The sequence below is a fragment of the Fringilla coelebs genome, assembly GCF_963513975.1.
Source record: "Fringilla coelebs genome assembly, chromosome: 5".
NCBI lineage: Eukaryota > Metazoa > Chordata > Aves > Passeriformes > Fringillidae > Fringilla > Fringilla coelebs.
In genome coordinates, this window is record NC_140033.1 from 27,082,484 (window position 1) to 27,101,872 (window position 19,389).

The 19,389-nt window shown below is 34.6% G+C and overlaps 1 protein-coding gene across 1 annotated transcript in view; it reads left to right on the plus strand.

Moving 5' to 3' along the window:
• Positions 1-19,389, plus strand: part of IMMP2L (inner mitochondrial membrane peptidase subunit 2) — a 404,963-nt gene that overhangs the window by 309,726 nt on the left and 75,848 nt on the right. The window contains exon 5 of the mRNA XM_084206256.1: positions 2,957-3,059. Coding sequence (XP_084062382.1) covers positions 2,957-3,059 — 103 coding nt within the window. The remainder of the gene's footprint in view (positions 1-2,956; positions 3,060-19,389) is intronic.

The window sequence follows — 19,389 nt, forward strand, 5'->3', positions numbered from 1 at the left end:
AAAAGTCCCCAGATAACTGCCTATGCAAATACTACAGTAACATTTCTAAAGTAATTGTTTCAGGAAAATAGATTTTCTTGCCTCACTTCTGTTCACAGGTATGCTGGCACTTATTTTTTACAATTTTTCTTTCTTTTGAGCCTACATGTGGGCAAAATTTGATGATTTGTATAAGCCATACATGAAATGGTAGAAGGTTTTACATTTAACTGCTGAGCTTAAGGGATTTATTGATGAAGTATCACTCTTATCTACTAAAGTAGACAATTAGAACTGCTGCTTTTGTTTCTTTTCCATTTCTTTTTTTCACCCCATTCCCTTAATATGTTTATTAACATTGTAAATTTTAATTTTATTTCCTCTAAGTAAAAATTACTTGTGTACAATAGTTTTCTTTTTTTCAGTACGAGAATTTGTATATAATTCCTCTTAAATCACTACAAGACACTTTATTTTTGCATAATTGTAGAAAAATGTTCTGGTTTATGATGCTTATCTCAAGAGTAGAAAAGAAATATGTAGAAATAATAAAAAGAACCAATTATAGTTACTGCACTCTGCAATCTTTCTCTTTTTGCTTTAGGCCTAAAGAACACACCATACACCTGTGTTAAACACTTAGATTTTCACATGATCTCTGAAAACCCTTGCAAGACCTATCCACACAGACCATTTTTTCCCCTCCAATTTTGTTTCTGAGTACTTATTACAAAACTTTTTTTTCCTTCCTCTTAGTCATTTTCCAATCATAATAAAGGAGGAGATTATTTGGGGGTAAGAGACTGAGTCAGATCTGAACTTGAGTCACTGACTAGCCTTTGCCATACTATTTTCCTGACACTTGTGAGGTAAACATGCCAGCAGAATTACCTTTTGAATCCTTTCACCCTTCTTAGTGAAATTCAGTCTTGTACATGAAGTCTGTAAGGGTAGAAAACTTTATCACAATATACTCTTGTGTATTCAGGAGCATGAATGGAAGAGAAAATTAAATACTTTTTGAGCTATTGTTTGCCTTTATCACTGATGGAAGAGACCCATTTAATAATTTTCAGAAGTGTCTAATCAAACAGGCAATTAATGAACAATTCTCAACCTCTACTTTAAAACACTTCACTAGTGAAATATATGATACTTTGTAAATGAAACTATCCATGAGGTGGAGCATTATGAAATCTAAAAATGTAAATAATTTTATTGTCCAAACTGTATGCCATATCTCTTGAAAAAAAAAACGATTTTCATAGTAATAAATGGCTTTTTTAGCCATATAATAATTGAATTATTATGGTGCACTCATTGTATTTAGGAAATCATATATTTACCAACTAGGACAGTTATACATTTTTGTTTTGAATGGTTTAGGAATTGAGTCTTGAATAATGTGTAATATGGAACTGTTCTACAAAAAAATGAAGATCAGTCTTTTTCTTTTTTGCAAATAGGCTATTATTTTTTCAGCTTTCAATGAAAGTACAAGTAGAATGGAATGTAGTACATTCCATTTGAATATAGTACTGGAATGTTCATCCTTTTAGCTGCCAAAAAGTAGCTGCTTGAAAAAGGATTAGTCAGATTTTCTGACTTGCAAATAAAATAATTATTATTTTTACTTGACTAATAAAGTCAAAGTTAATAAAATGCAATTTTGAGGATTCCTTATTCATCCAATATTTCATGGCCTTCAGGTTATTGATTAGCTTGTCCTTTTAACATACTCACCCTCCTCCCCAACCAAAACAAGCCTCCCCAAACTCAATATTTTTCATTTTGACTTTTGAATATCCCTGATTAGTGCTATTGCACAGTTCAGCGCGATCTCATGGTGAAGATGGTTTGCTGTCTCCAGCTGAATTTTTTTTAGTTTTAGAGTGTGCTCCTTCTGCTCTGAGGGCATATCTTCCAGACAGTGAAAAGCAATGAGCAGCTGGAGGCAATAAGCTAGATCAGAAGTCTGTTTCTGTCCATGGACAGATTTGTTTATTCAAAACTAAATAAGAGGTATCACTATTCATAGTCCCATCTGTAAATACTTCATTCTGGTAATAATTCAGTGTGCATGACAATTGCTGTCTGGGGTTGAAGCATGACAACTTCTCTGCATGAATGATTGCAGAATAACAGGTCCCATCTGAAAGAAAGCAGAAGTGTGTGGTAGAAGGCAGACTGGCATTGTGAAAATGACAGCTACTTGGGGAACTAAATACAGGAATTTTGCATCCTCTGCACCTCAGCTTTAGTACTAATCTGTAGTTTGTCATTTTGTAATACTGGGACATGCTGCAGCAGTATGATTTTCTGTAGAGGATGGCATCAATGTCATTTTTCTTCATCACTTGGCCTTCTCTTCAAGGTTTTTTTAAAGTTTATCCCGTTTAGCCTGTTACAGCTGAACAAATCCTGCCCCCAGGACAGAACAATTGCAGGAATCTATGCTCTGAATCTGAGGCCAGTTCAGATACAACAGCATATTTTTGATGAAAAAAACAGTCTTAAACTGTATCATTATGTGACTGCAACATATGAATGTTCACTGGTATTTACCAGAGATAAAATCTGATGGCTCAAAATTTTGTTACTACAGAGGTGAAGTTAATAATCTGTTAATTAAATTTAACTGAAAAGTCTCTTCTTCCTTACTTGTGTTGTGATTTCTGACAAAACAATGTAGTAAGCAGGCCCTGATAGCGCAACCAGCTCATAAAAAATTTTTATATATTTTGACTTGAGTAACACTCTTGAAGTCCAAAGGACTTCAGTGTAAGCAGTTTTAAGCTAATGCTGAGTTGTATGCAAGGTCAAATTCCAAACCGAGAAATATGTGAATTTTCCCTAACAAAACATTGTTGGGGCTGGGGGTTTCTGTGCATGTTTTGGTTTTTGAGGGTTTTTTTGGGAGTTGTTTGTTCGTTTTTGAAATCTTTTAAACTAACCATTTTTTTCCAATTCTGCTTAGAACCATTGGATACAAAAAGAAGTATGTGAAAGTTCCACACGGTCATATTTGGGTGGAAGGTGATCACCACGGGCACAGCTTTGACAGCAACGCTTTTGGTCCTGTAAGTCGGTTCTCTGTATGTCACACTTTGCAACTGAAAAACTGTGCATAAGTGAAATGCAGTGAGTCTGAATTGATTGTGAGTGCAGTTTTATTATTTTTGTGAGAATTATTAAAATGTATAAAATATCTTGGTCAGCAGATATTGAGTTTTTTCTTAGCTTTCATAAAAAGAATAAGGATTTCTTTCAATTGCCCACATGGAAGGAGATGTGGTAGAGATTTTAAATTTGGAGGGATATGCTGGAGTTGTAGCCAGAGGGTGAGCCAGCTCTCTGTAGCTGACAGATGCTCCCTGAGGACATTTTGCCAGCTGATACAATTTGGAATGATTCCCTCCTGGGAGCTTTGTCTTGCTTTAGTGCCAATGCTGGGATAAAGAACTGGGGAACTGTAACCGTGCTTAACAAGTGTTAACTGGTAAATTGGTCAGTGGACAATAGTAGAGATATTTCAAAACTCTTCCCAAAGTAAATATTTAAATTTTCTTTGCATATTGAATGAAAAGAAAATTTAACCTGTAAAATCTGCTTCTTGATGGGTAAAAGTGTGCATCTTTTCATCAGGAGGACAGTCAATTCTTGCTCTGAACTCTAGTTTGGGTTTGGTTTTGGCTTTGTTACGCTTTATGTAGATCCTTGTTCTTGTTTGAACTTAATCTAGCATGCAGGAAATAGTTGCATAGGCTGTGTATCCTGCTGTGGAAATGCAAACTCTTTTAGCCCTATTCCACATGGAGGATTTTTCTCTCTTTTTAACAGACAGTATTCCTCTAATGTTATTTAAAAACCCACTGTTGTTACAGGGAAGCTGTCAAGGTTGGATTTTTCCACCTTTATGCATTTCACGTCTATTTCATGCAGGAGTCATCCCACTGACTAATTGAATTAATGACAAGAAGGACCTTATGAGTTTATCTGGCTTCTTGAAGTTTAGCCCAATTATTACATTGAAATAAATTGTTCTAAGGAAATAATACAAAATAGGCCCACTGTCTGATTTGGAGTTTGTAATGGTGATGCCTTGTAGTTTTTCTCACTTTTTGTGTGCTTGTATTTCCTGCTGTTTTTCATTATCATTTCCTTCTACTATCTTCTAAGATTTCTAACATCTAGTTTTAGAGGTTCTTTCTGACAGAATTAAGTCAGTCTATCCTGTGCAGGTATCTCTTTCCTCCCTTAGTAAGCTTTTCTCCGTCACTCTCTGTTCCCAACATAAATCTTAGTCATAAAGCCGCTAATCTTCTTTTCACTTACAAATATATTGCCAATGTAGGCTCAGAGCATAAAGAACCTTTAGCACTTGGACATTGGTTTCAGATTTACAGCAGCTCACACAGAAATTCATACAAGGTAAAATCCTCAAGGTAGGCACCATGCAGCTTTCATGCAAGATAGAATGTTGGGGTAAATCTAAATACCCTCAGATTTTTGCTCAATTCACTGATGTTTATAAATGTCACTAAATCCCCTTCACTAGTCTTTGACCTCACATTAATCATCAATTGTTAGCTAACATCAGATAGTATATCACTTTTCTTACAGCAATGGCACTTTTGAGAGCTAGCAGGACAGGTTTTGACAGTGAATTCTTTATCTTTCTTCAGGAAGAATGACCTTTGTATTGCTTTGATGAATACATTATGGGCAAGTCAGCTGTAAATAGGTATTTTCCTCTCAAATTAAATTAGAACACCAATCGCTGAATGCAAGCAGAAGGCACAGAAGAGATCACAGGGTTTGAAACTAGTTTCAGAATACTAAAATATAGAATTTTTCTGTCCGTAGAAGAAAGTGGAAAGTGCATTTAGAAGGACACACTGCACTCTAGGTTCTTTTCATCCTACACATGTAAGATTTTAGGTTACTGGGACATTTTCTACTGCTCTTCTGTACTCTGGAGATTATTTGTACAAGTGAATTAAAATATTAAAATCACTCTTTTAAGCCATTCAGAAGGTATGTACTTTTTGAAAAAAAAATTCCCTCTTAAGACTGCAGCAGTGGTAAGGAAGAGACATGGTAAGACATGGAAATGTTTTTCTCTCTTTGTTAGTATATAGGTCACTTAAGATATGGGGTTAAATGTGTGTGACATTAGGACATGTGTGTCACAGTTCTGACTTTCAAAATGATATTTTCTTTGATCAAAAGATGCAGTAGAAATAGTGGGGGGCTTAAGTGGACTGTGTTGTAGCCTACCATTGCCTCTGCTTTCATGTGATCGTATTGTAGAAAGGCATTTATAGTGCAGATAGACTCAGTAATGTTTTGTAGATGAACTTAATGAGCTACATGGGGCATAAAAGGAAATGATAGAAAAACAGATTGAGAACAGATGTTAGAATATTTTTTTTCTCTTGGAGAATAACTCTGTGTAATGGCCTAATGGGTTAGGTTGATAAAGCATAAACCCTGATACCAATCAAGTTCTAAATTAGATGCACCTTTGGAGAGATATGAATTTCTTAACTGCAAAACTTGGCCTGATTAAATTGTGTTTATTTAGTTCATTAAAATGTTATAAAATAAATAATCTCTTGTTGTTGCATGGCTTTACAAGACTAAAATTGGATTTTTAAAGAATAGATACATATTTTCCTGAAGCGTGTAAATAAAATGAAAATGTTTAATCTAAGATTTTTAAAGGTTTACTATTTCTTTTCTGCTTAATTTTGTCTTTGAATAAAATTAATACTTTTACTGATAGTAGAAAAATAAGAGGGTATCTATGGTTAATGCTGAATTAGAAATGCTATTAGCTTTGTATATGATCAAAACTTAGATATTAATTACCTTTTCTTAATATGGAACTAAATTAATTCATGGCTATTGTACATTGTCTTTTAAAAAATGCTTTGTGTAATACTGAATAACAAGTGATAGAGAATACTATTGCTTTAATACTGATGTGCTTCAGGTTTGGAACTCTGTCAGCCATTCATAACAGCAAAAATAGCTGTTTTGAATAGAAGCCAATAAAAATCTAGAGAACTTGCATATTTTTACTATTATTTAAGGGGTAAAAAAATTTCATATTTCTGGATTTTTTTCAGTTACCTGGACTAGGATAGAGATTTCTGTTAAATTGACTGTTGCTGTTTCTAAATTCTGTATGAAGTTTTATAATATTAGGTTAGCATTCCTTATTCGGCATAGTACAGAAATGTGATAATGAATACCTAATATAATTAAGATACCACTTTTTGAAGTTTCTTTTTTTGTTTTCAGTGCTGGTAATTTTCCTATTTGATGGACCTTTTTACTATGGGTTGTAGTTCAACAGCATAGGAAATATAAAAGTAATGTTCCTGGCAATGCTTCTGCTTTCTTAGATCAGAAATGCAGGAGATATTATAAAGAAATGATGAAGTATTAGACTCCTCTGCTGCTTCAAATTTCTTAAAAATTTTAAAGGGTTAACTTTATGCCAGATCAGGTATTGTCTTTGCTTGCATAGTCGGGATAATATCAGCATGAAAGCAAAGTGACAATTTATATTCTGTGTCCAACATTCTGGCAAACTCAAGGGAAAAGTCACTATAAACTGTACTTTGTGTAGAGTTTAAATGTTTAGAGGTGGCAGCCAGCAGTGCAGAGATGGTTACCCAAACAATATGTGAGGGTATCTAAGAAACAGTTATTAATAAGGGCATGGAATTACTGATATATTCCTGGATGTACACATGTGCAATGAGAAGCTCTCTCACAATTTTAAAAGTAAAACAGGCAAATTTTATCTATAATGCTCTTATTTATACATTTACATGTTTCCAAATGCCTCTAACCTGGGATATGAAAAACCTTGATAAAATTAGGGGTTGCAATCAATGGCAGTCTTTCAGCTGTCATGTAAAAGACCTGAACAAAAGCTCATTAAAGTCAATGAGAGCTTTCTATTGACTTTAATGGCTTTGGAGAAAGTTATTTATGAATTAACCTGTACAATCCAGTGTAAGGGCAAAAAAAGCTATTATCCTCCTTATCTTCCTTGGAAACTGTGACACAGGTAGGCTCAGTACCTTGTCAAAACTATCTCTTTTTGCTCATCCAGGTAGCTGCCCCAGCTCTTTTCCTAAAAATATATCTTTAATGTGTTTATTTTCAAAACTAAATCTTGTTGAACCTGAGCCTAATTTTTTTGCTTGACAGAAGTTTTACATTTATAAGCTTTAAATGAGTAAATTGCTTTTAGTTAGCATGACTGTAGAGGCCAATTTTTATGATTGCCTATTCTGTACTGTAAATTCATGGAATAAAATATCTGAAAAGCCTTTCTATCTGTTTAACCACATTTTCATTTAACAGCACAGACCTGTAGACTGTGGCTAGGAAACTATAAACTAGGACTACACTGAACAGAATATGCTGGATTTATTAGGTATTTTGATTTGATTTTCAAAGGCAATCATCATCCCTTTCAGCTATAAGATAGGAATGGTTTAACTGTTAACCCTCAATAGGCAAATTAAATCACTTACAGTAGTAGAATGCAGCCTCATGATTTTTTTTAGGCTGATCTAGTCTTTCTCTCTGTAATTACTGTTAGTGAATACAAGTAGTCAAAATCAGAAAATAAGAAAATTACATGAGAGAGTAAGTTGAACAGAAATATGACACTTCTAGTGGAGTGCAGAGGTTACTGCTGGTAAAGGAAATATTTAAACCAAGATGTCTGCAGCTAGTGAGAGTACCTCTGTTTCATTTGTTCTATCATCTTCTGAGGGAAGTTCAGTGGATAGCTGAAGGATGAAGCAGATTTCTTTCTGCAGTTTTGAATTACTTACATAACAGCAAACAAAGAATGCCACATGTCCTAAGAGTGCACATCATCTTGGTGACGATCTTGCCATCTGGAGAAACTTTCATATGTGAGCTGTAAACTAGTGCAGGGATTACATATCTCCCTGAAATGGAGCAGCCTCTGAGACAAGAGGTGGGAAGAGTTTAACAGCTCCCAGCAGTGCACTGAGCATCACTGCATTAAATCGCACAATAAGGCACATAGCTAGGGCACACTTCCCACAGAGAGCTCTGCCAGGACTTGAAATACCTGCTCACTCCAAAATGCCATTCAAAGAGGCTTAAGACAAATATGTCAGTGGCAGAGTACCAAACCCTGTTTTTCTTAGTTTAGAGCAGTCAAGAAGAGATAGTCAAGGGTGGCAATACAAAAGTGTGATTTTAACAAGAAAACACTTATCTGTAGTTACACTACTAAAGTTAGTGTAGATGAGGAGAAGAGCGATGACAAAGGAGTCAGTGGAGGCTGGGAATGACCTACTGGGGACTTGTCTGCATTAACTTGCTAGCAGATGTTGCAGATTCTTCTGTTAACTTTTTGCTACCACTGCCACCAGTGCACCTTCACTCTGCTAGACAGATGTAGCCTTGGAGAGTGGCGTGACTCTGGTGGGCTCGGTGGCATTTCTGGTTCTCTCTTGGGTATTAAAGAAGAAATGAAGCCTGTGTTTAAACAGGGTGTGTAATGAAAATATGCAATCAATGCCATCCCATATTATTTATCTCTGGCTACTGGCAAAAATGAAACAGGTGAAATTGTTTATGATCAGAAAAAAGACTTTCATATGGAGCATGAAGGTACCAGCAGTAAATGGCATGGATGCACAGCTTGGAATTGTAAAAATCTATGGTGAATAAAACAGATAGAACATTTTGTGTTATGACTGATGACAAATAAAGCTCGAAGGGTAAATATGCTTGTCCCTTTGAGAGAATACTATATGTGAGATGCAAATTGGGATGGTGGCTTTTCTGTGAAGAACGACAATTCACTCCAGGAGCTGCTGAAGGGGAGCCTTGCTAATATAATTGTGTAGCCTGACTGTCCATTAAATTATCATGGCTAACTGAATTTGCACTATAGGGAATAAAAAGTTCCCTATAGCTGTCCTAATTATTTTGAAAAGTAAAATATTTAGCTTGACTATTTTAAACCAATGCATATGGCTATTATCATGTGACTAAAAGCTCTCAGTTAAGGCTACTCTATTTCTTAGCAATAGAAAGTTTGCTTTTTGTCTTAGTAATGTCAAATCTTATTTTATGCATTCTAGCTAATTTTCTCTATTACTTGTAAATGTAATTTATTTAGCATTGATAAAGCTTCATTCATTCTGCTTATGGAGCAGAATTTATGTAAGAAATTCAAGCACAATGAATTATTAATGCAAATATTTAGTATTTCTGAATGCAAGAACCTTTAAAGATTTTTTCAACCACATTGGAAAGAATGGTAGTCTGAACTGCCTTTTGGCATCACTTATATTGAAATAAGCTAGGAAAAATGTTGAAGCAGTATTGGATCTATTTAATGAAATGTTAGAAGAGATCAGATAGCTGTCAGAATCATGCAATCATTTTTAATTATCTAATTTGAACAGCTCTGCATTCAAATATAATAATTTGTGAAACTCTGTGTACTCCTTCATCAGTTTCCTTACAGTTCTATTTCTCTCAAGTTATTGCTTGAAATACCCTTATATTTGATAATCTTTCTGCAGGATTTTTAACATTATAATATCTATATTGAATTTTAAAAATTGCTTGTTTTAATGCATACGAGGCACAAAGGAATTTTTGCTCTCTTCTGTATAGTTTAACTGCATAGGGAATTTTGATTCATGCTGGCATTTGTATGAAGATTTGCCAGGACATAATTGAAAAAAAAAAAACACTTAATGTATTTATTTCTTTGTAATTTTACCTCCTTGGACATGGATTATTGTCAAAGCTCAGACGCTGATTATTAAAAAAAGTTCTAAATTTTACTTTGCAGAATTGTAGGAAATTTTTATTTACCTGATTCCATTTTTGGATAAGATAAATGTTTTGGTGTAATAAATAATCATGCAATTAAAGGTCCCAATCCTAAAATAGGACTATTTTATTCTAGCACCTTGTTTACATGATTGCTCATCATATTGGAAGGTTAAAAATGTGTGTTTGCATGTCAGCAAATGGGCAAACCAATGTGTATGTGTTTATTTACACATGTAAGTTTATTTCATTTAGAAGCAGAACATTACTGAACCACGATGAATACTAAACCAGTACTTCCATGGATTATTATAGGGAAGTGATGTTTTCCATGCACTTGGTGCACGTGCAGTCAGGATAGTGTGCTTTGGGGATTCCATGCAGAGGAGTTGGTAAATGAGCCCTGAGAAAGGCCCCAGTGACAGAGCTGTAGCACAGCATGCAGAGGTTCAAGCGCAGGCTCTGCTCAGCCCTGGTGGGAAGGCAGCAAGGAGAGATCAGAGCTGTCCTCAGCTGCTGCACTGAGAGTGGGCAAGGCAGGGCCAGACTCCTCTGGGACGCAGAGACAACAGGCACAGCACCCAGAGTTCTGAACAGGCTTTATTTAAGTTTGGTTTTTTTTCGTTATGGCAAAGTCATGCATTGGTTGCTGAAAAGTTGGGAAGGTCTCCACTTTTGGAGACAGTAAAAATGTCTGCCTGGAGAGCCCTGAGCAACCTGAGTTGGCTGAGTCCTCCCATGAAGGAGGCTGGACAAAGTAATCTCCAGATGTCCCTTCCTACCTATATGTCTGTGCATATAGGAAAATGTTCTTCATTTTGTCAGTACTCTTTTATTTAGCATTTGGACAATAAACTGACAAAAGTTATGTGTTAGAACTGATGGAATCACATTTACCAAGAGAGAGAAAATAGTAAATTTACTTTCCAATCTCTGCAGTCTCTTGGAAGATTATCAAGGGCATCAAATTGCATCTTAGATTGTACAAACATTTCTTTGCAAACTTATATTTGTATTGCCTCTGTTCTAAAATGAACAGTTTGGAAAATATACTAGATATCATGAATTTTCCTAACCTGGCCATGTTTAAATTCCAGCCTGAGCAGAGAAGAAAAATTTTCTGCAAATATTAACAACAATTTTTTTTTTTTTAAAGCAGTACTTCAGACTTTATAAGTATGTTATGGAGCAAATAACAATATTTAATTTTAGCTAAATCTGACTTGGACTAGGATCCTGATCTTTCAAACATTTGTTTTAATATATTTTCTATCTATAGGATCTTCTTAATAAAGAATATCCAGGGCCTGCAAGTTTCAGACTACTTCTCTTGTTTATGTTGTGTCGTTTCTCCATCTCTTATTTTGAAAGACTTTATAAATGAAGCACCCTAGTTCAAACTGAATCATTTTGCTGATTCTGGCAATGACAGCTAATTCAGTAAAAACTTAAATTTTTAATTAAGCAGAACTTTTGCTGTTAGCCAATTTAATTCCTGATTGTTATCCAAGCAATCAAAGCATTTTCCAAACTGTGTGGGCTTTTTTTTGAAAAATACAATTGTAATGGACATATTTATTTATTTATTAAATTTCAGAATATAAAAGTATAGAAATAGTTTTTTGATTAACATAATCATGGTCTTGTCAGAGAAATGTTCAGATTGATAGCAGAATTTGCAAGTTTTGCATTTCTCCCTTTCACTGCAGAAGAGACAAGTAAGAATAGTTCTTCAGAGGTAATTCCCATAGAACATTACTTTTGTGAGAGGGATAATGCCTACTAACAGAGTAGCAAATAGGTTTGCAAAACAAATCATAAAACATATTCCTCTTCCCTTGATTGTTATTTGAGATAATGTTACTTAATTAAAGTTGGGTATAGTTCTTTTAATTTACTTGTTCTGAGGATTTGGGCGCTGTGGATTAGCATCTATTAAGGCTTGAAATTTGATGTAGATTTTAATTAAGAGCTCCTGCAACTCCATGTCAGATCCAGGAACCAGCACAGTTTTTGTTTTTCTTTTGTCAGTCTGGAGATTTCGAAAAGAATTGTGTATAATAGGAAAACTGGTATTTCCTCTTTCACATATGCACCATTTATGTAGTTATAATGTATGGCCTGATGGAATTATTGAAAATGTGTTTAATTGCATTGATGCAAACCAGAAATCTCCAATCATGTGATCATCAGCCCTCTGTGGTCATGAGGACAAGTCGCATGTAAACTTTTGATTGTGAACCTTGATAACAATGCCTGCAAGCTGCAAGATCTGTTACTCAATATCACATTTTCTAATAACAAAATTTTATTTTAACCCCTGGTGATCAATCCCGATATAAGTTTAAGGAATGCTATTCTGAAATATGTATGCGTTAGAGCTTATACCAATGCTGTCTCTTCTTCCATGCAATATATCTTCCTGAAGCTGGGAGACCAGATGACAAGCTTTGGGGGTTGTTAGCCTGTACACCTCGTATTTGTGAGATATGGGAGCAGAAGGAAACCACAGTAGTAGTTAACATGATGTGTTGACAAGATCTGATATTTCTTTCCTATCAAAGGTATAAATCTGAAGATGATGAACAATTTTCACTCTAAATCACAGGTCATGGATCAATCATTGATCAATTATTAGAAGGAATAAGGAAGAAAGAAAGAAAAGACAAATTTTCAGCTCTGCAAAATAACACTTCCACTTCTGGTGGAAGTCATGCAATTTTAGTAGCAAAAATCTGTGCAGCATCAGTTAAACTAATAAGAAAAAAAAAGCCTCTCAGTATTCTATGATGGTATCAGGTATTTTCTAGATGAGTCAGTTCATGGTCTTTCTTGAGAGCATAGTAAATGCCCCCACAATGAAATGACTGCTTTACAGCCATTGGATTAATGTATATGAAGGGGTACTTAAGCAAAGGGGCTAACTTATTAAAACCTTTAGTCAACACTGCCAGAGTTATTATTTGTAGAATATAGCTTTGACTTGGTGCACAACCAAGACAGGAAAGCAAAGAGCTACAAACCTTCTCAATTTTTCTTTTGGATCACCTTAGCAGGACTCAGGTTTTTTGTAGTTTAGCCAGTCAGAAATTTTATAGCCAAAAGCTCATCTTCCTTCCAGTAAACATGCACAAAAGAAATAGCAGAAAGTTTAAATGTACTATCATCTTAGCAGTTTAGTATTTTAAATTCTGCATTATGCCCAATCATATTCATATATTTTCACATTATGAAAATTAAAATTCTGGTTTAATTTGCAACTTATTAAAAAACAGGATTTGCATCATTTAGATGCCAAAATAACAGACTCTGGATTACTCTGTAACAGATGTGAAACTGATGTCCAACACTGAATTTTGGCTATATACACACTACCTCTAATGAAAGACAGGGGAAGCCTATGACCAAAACAAGATGTAGTACACTGAAAAAGGAGAGGGAAGAGAAGAAGTGACTACCTACAAAATCCTCCATGACTGCTCTTTGGCAGTTACAGCTCCACCTAATATAATGCTCACCTTCACATTTCAGAGGCTTTGGCAGGTAGAAAGAGCTCACCAGATGATGTTTTTTACAATTTTAGAGATTAGACACAGGCATTCTAGGATCCGTTTTTTTCAAGACTTGTAATTCTGTCACAACCACGAGACACTAATTGAAATTTGTTCTTCAAAATGCTGCCCATGCAGGTTTCCACATGTAGGATAAGTCAGAAATACCTGTGTTACTCTTCCAGACTGAAGAGTGAAAAAATCAACATGCACTTCGGAGTGAAATTAGGCATGCCCCCCTAAAAGTTCTGGTATTGCTGCAACTGCTGTGTTCTCTGTATCCTCAAGCTGTGACAAAACAATCCCCTTTGACAAGCTCAATATACTGCTTTCTCTGAGGTGTGTATTGTTTTCTGGTGGGTCTTGTAATACAGGACTTAAGAACTACTACTGCAGAATTTTAGAAACTGTTTCATATTCATGATATCTGTGCTCAAATTTGCTGTTAAGTCTTTTGTATTGTCAGAGGAATTTTAGAGGCCCTGCATACATCAATGAAAGAATAAGGTCTCAATTCAAAACATTCCTTAGTTAATATAGGATCTGATTATACTTATTCAGTGGAGCCATGTAAAGAATAAATCTAATTTTCACAGTTATTAAAATGTTTGTAATATCAGAATGCATGTTGGTTCACATCAATTTTCAGAGAAACCATTGTATTTTCAATTAAAGAGTTTGATAGTATTACAGAGAAATTAGCTTTTAAATGAAAAATATTTAGACTGAACAAGACAAAAAATAGAAGAAGAAAGTCTTCATGTTTACATGAACATCTTAATGATGATGAGTTAGGAAGAAATGCCCTTTAGTCACTTTGGATCCCATTCAGAACTCTCTTACATCTTCCTAATGTTAGGTTCTCTGAGAGACTTTTCCTGTAAATATTTCATAAGTACTTTTCTGTTGTCACAGCATCTCAGTTTCAAGAAGCACCGGTGATAAATGCATTTGTTTAAAATCTGCAGTTCATTGTTTCCTTATACTGCTGAGTGCTCTACTAGCCCCACTAGTTAGGCACATACCGGTGCAAAGCAGGTATGTTTGTACAGTGGAAACTTGTTCAAGAAATGGATTTTACTACATAAGTTAGAAACAAAGTTTGTATCAAAAAGCTCATATCTCTTCCATTCTGTAATATTCACTCTTCCCTTCCAAATTTGTTCAAAACTGTGTACTTTGCATTGTGCATAGAAAAAGATGCGTAAAAAAAGATTTTCTTCTACTCGCATAACAGTAGAAGAAAATCTGGTATTTCTGTTGTGGCATTCATCTCATGTTTGAACTATATTCTTAAAAAAGAAAATAACAAAGATACTGTCTTGATCGTTTATATTTGCATTTGCATGCAGTGTGGTTTCTATGGAAGGCTTATTTTACATCTATGTTTTAGTTTGAAGTTTCGGGAAGTACTGCAGCCTGAAGTAAGTCATGCACTAAAATAGAAGATTATAATGGGATATCTTTCTTCCCTGGTTTGCTTTTAGAGTTCTCTCCTGGCACATTTTACACAAATTAATTTGACAGTAAAAAATACTAAAAAGATATTTGGATTACTTCAGCAGTAAACTAGCAACAGAGCCATGTCATTTCAATTTATCACTTGTCTTTAAGTGTGTGAAACCTTAGTGCTTCATCACATTCAAATAGATTGCTTATATATAGAAAAAAGCTGCAGACTTCACAGAGAGGAAAAAAAATTATCAACTGCCAGCTGAGCTTTCACATTCTCCCTGACTTGCAATTTTTTTTAGTGAATCTCACACTACCTGAAGTAGAACAGCATAGTAACCTTAGTTTTACCCCTGTTACTATGTCTCAGGCTATTAGGGGTTTATCCATCACAAAGAGCTCTGGCCCTAACAACACACTGGGCCTTTGAAATTTTAACCTGAAAGGCAAATCCTGAAATCTGTGAAACCAAACTTAACTTCTACAGTTAGCTTCTATTCTACTAGCATAAATCTACTAGCATAAATTCTTTGTACACTGAAGACATCTACTATATTCCCAGGGTTGTACAGGAAGAGAACATGCACTTATTCAATCATGCTTGCACAAACATTTTGAAAACAGAAAAGGAAAAGGAAAAAAATAAAATACAAAAAAGAAATTAAAATTACAAGTTGGTATCTTTTCCTGTGATAAATTCTACAGAGACTGAAAAGTGAAGATAGGCTGACAGATGATGAATTATAAAGTAATTGTTAAAAAAGTGCAAATATTCTTTGAGTAACCTTAGACCCAGGTATCTCATGTTTGTAAGCTCAGGAAGAAAGAAATATAATTTCTTCTAGTATTTCAAATCTGAAATTTTTCCTTTTTTGGTCAAAATAAGTGAGGTCAGAGCAGACATACTATTTTTACAGAATCCAAAATTTAAAGTGAATGTTTGATCTATTGAAAATCCAATGTGATTTATCATGCACAATTAAAGAACTAGCACACTCACAATCCAAAAAGCTTCAGAACGATTTCTTCCAACGCAGTGATAAATATCTATGTAAAATGAACTTAGTAAACAACATCAGTATAATCTCTATTTCAAACTATATTCCTTTTCTCAATGAGGATTAATAATATGCTGCTACATGTGCTAGTTTGATTATGGATCATTATGGTCTTGTACTCTTGCTAGTGTCTTGCTGCAGAAACCAAGACTAGTAAAATAAAAAGTAGTAATAGTACAACACCTTTAGTTTCAACAAAGTATTGATATAGTGGATAAAAATAAGGTTTGATTATTCTTCAGAGGCTTTTTCCTCATCAAAATACCAGGGTGCTGTTTCTGAAAAGTAAACTATATAATCTAAGGAGAAATAGCTCTGTTTACCAGGTGTAGACAAAGTAGCAGATACCAGTAATACCTAGAAAAGATTCAGTTACCTTGGGAATAAAAACATTAACTTTATTCTCCTTTCTGAATTTCACTTTAAAACCTTTATTCTTAGCTCTCTGGAGAAAGTCCCAATTGGCATTTAAATGCATTTATTTTTAAAGGAGATTCATAAGGGACTAAATCTATCAAAGTTTCCTATAAAAAAAAATAATGGAGAGATGCTTCTTATAGGTTTTGAAGTAAAGAATTAAATTTTTTCTTTAAAATGGACTGGTGCCAGCTTTCTGGAGACTAATTTAAACTTTTCATAGAATAAGCATTACATAGCAGTAAGACAGGTAGCTTTAGATTTCATGCCTTCTCTGCAACAAAGGGTAACATATTTTTTCATTGCATTTGGAACAGGACAAAAGATACATCATCTTTTCACCATTTTGAGATTTCAGTCAAAGTGCAAATTAGGCTCCAGTATTAACGGGCCTTTCAGAGACAGCACAGCAATGACATTAAGCAATCTCTTAGAGAATATTGCTTTCATTTTTCTGTTCTATATGGATAAAAAGATACATTCCACTTTTAAAAATAATTACATGCCTCCTTGAAGTCTGGGGCATTTGCAATAGCTTTATTACCTAAGTCAGGTAAAAAAATCCCCAAACCTTTTGTAAGGTAGAATAGGTTTATCTTGTATCTGGTTTGTACAATATGTTAAAGTATTTAAAACTTTAACATATCTTGTCTCTGGGAGTTTTGCCAGGGTCGGTGATGTCAGGACTTCATCCTCCAGCAGGATTTTCCTGCTGATGCTGTGCTGCAGCCGTATGGCCACAGACTGTCCCCAGCAAGGGACAGCACATGGCTGTCCCAGCAATGCCTTGCTCCAGCCCCTGCCATGCTCCATCTGTCCAGGGCTGGCAACACTTGCGGAGAAAGGGATCGTATCTTTGTCATGCAACCATGCACCAGAAGATTCTTATTCCTTTGTCATATTTAGAGATTTCCTCTGTTATTCTGATGTTGTCTTGTGGCATATAAATGCTAAATACAGGTAACAGAGCTAATCTTTCTATTTGTATAGTCGGAACCGACCTGTCCTTCAAACCACCACAGTCAGAAGTAGCACTTCGCCAGTGAGGAACATCTCCCAGTACCTGGGGCTAATTCTAAAATTCATAATTGATCTCATGTTTTAACAGTATGAAAATGATTGCATACCATAAATGGAATACCTTTTTCTCAGTTGTGTATTTGAAAAATGCTTGTAGTTTCTGAACTGTTTCTTATAATTCACAGCCTCTGCGTATCACAAGGTAAAATTGAAAATAGCCAGCAAATTGCAAATACATTTGCTAAATAGGTACAATTTGAAGTATGAAACAATAAACTGGAAAGTCTCTTGGGGTTTTGGGTAATTCACCAGAAATACACTTAGTGTGGCATTGCTAATCCAGTTATATAAAGAGGAAAAGTAATTACTAAATGTTACAACTTTTATTAGGCTACCTGAATAAAATTCACAGAGACTCTCTTAGGAAGAATGCTTTTTTTTTTTAAATTTAAAAATTTTAATTGTCATTAAAAAATCCTTTTTGTTTTTGTTATATTTTCACTCCTAATTTTTCCTATCAGTAGACACTTTTTCGCATATAGTCACAGACTGAGGTGAGGCTTGCAGAATTGTTTGGCATTAAGTACAAAAATATCTTTCAGGCATGTAGAATCTCTTCTAGTTTAATATTTTACTCATCCTAACTTTTTTTTTTTTAAATAATGTATGAATACTCATGGCCACATATTTTCTTGATCATCTGAACAATCCTAGATGCATTTGAAAGGATTACTCTCATGGTGGGTCTCCTGAATTGCATTTCATCTGTCATGCAGAAGCCTTTGTTAGTTCACAGCAGAAGATAGTACAGATTTCTGTTTACATGGATAAAATAGAAAAGAGTTTGCTTTTCTATAATACCTTCTCTATCTCAAGGTATTTCAAAGCACTTGAAAGAACATCCTGGCTGAGTTCAATGCTGCTGCAGTGTGTGAGCAGGCAGTTGCAGCAGCCCTTCAGGACTGTGTATTTAGTAACAGCACAAAGCCAGACATTTCAGATCGGAGAACGAAAGAAGGTATGTTGAAAGGACGGTGAAAATGAGTGCAAGGGATTTCACTGCGGGAAAACAAGCAATCTGACAAAACCATCAAAAAACTATGTGAGAGGCATAGCATGTTTTAAAACATTTTCCTCATATATAAAAGATGTAAAAGATAATATGACTGCAAGTTGTTTCACGCTGAAGATATTTTCTTGTTTAATAATCTCTGTTCTCTGAACTGGGTTCATATAAAACTTTAAAAATCACCAAAAATATAAAACTAGCATCATGTTGCGTTTAAGCCTTCTCTGCAGAAAAGACAAAGAAGAAAAGCACTGAAAATATTGAATTATATTTCATTACTGAATGTAGCAATTCCTGTGTGCTCTAGAAAGTGTAAACCTTATGTAGATTTGGCATTGCTAATGTGTGTTCTCTACCATTTTGTGGAGCTGAGACTTGGCAACTCTCAAATTAGCACCTTTCCTCCACATTAATCTTGCAGTAAATATATGGGTATCTATATTTGTAATGATTTCAGCCTTGGTTGTTTTGACACATTTGTCAAATTCCCAGTGTTTGCTTTCAAGTACAGGCTAATAGAGTGTCCCAAGACAAGCATCTGAAATGTTTATGTGCTATTTTTGTAGTAGGGAAGAAAATATTGATAAAATAAAAATGCTTGATAGGGCCTAACTAAAAGTTCAAAATATTCTGTTTCAAAAAATATTGTACAAATTTTTTTTTTATAAATAATGGAAGTATAATGTAAGATGTGCATTTAAGTCTTTAATTTTAAAATGTCAGTGTTAATGAGAGGCCTAACTTTCAGTAATATGCTGCATATATGATTCTGTCAGTTCATGAATCATTCAAAGAAGATCATGATATTTATTGAAGTCAGGTGAACTTTCAATGTAAACCCACTCTCAAGACCTGCATTTATGAAAAAATACCTAACCCACTTTTTACTCTTTTTGCCTGTGTTTCTGTTTCCTTCTCTTCCCTATTTTTATCTGTCCTCTTTTTTTCCCATAACAAAAGAAGATACCATTTTAATTTTTTTTAA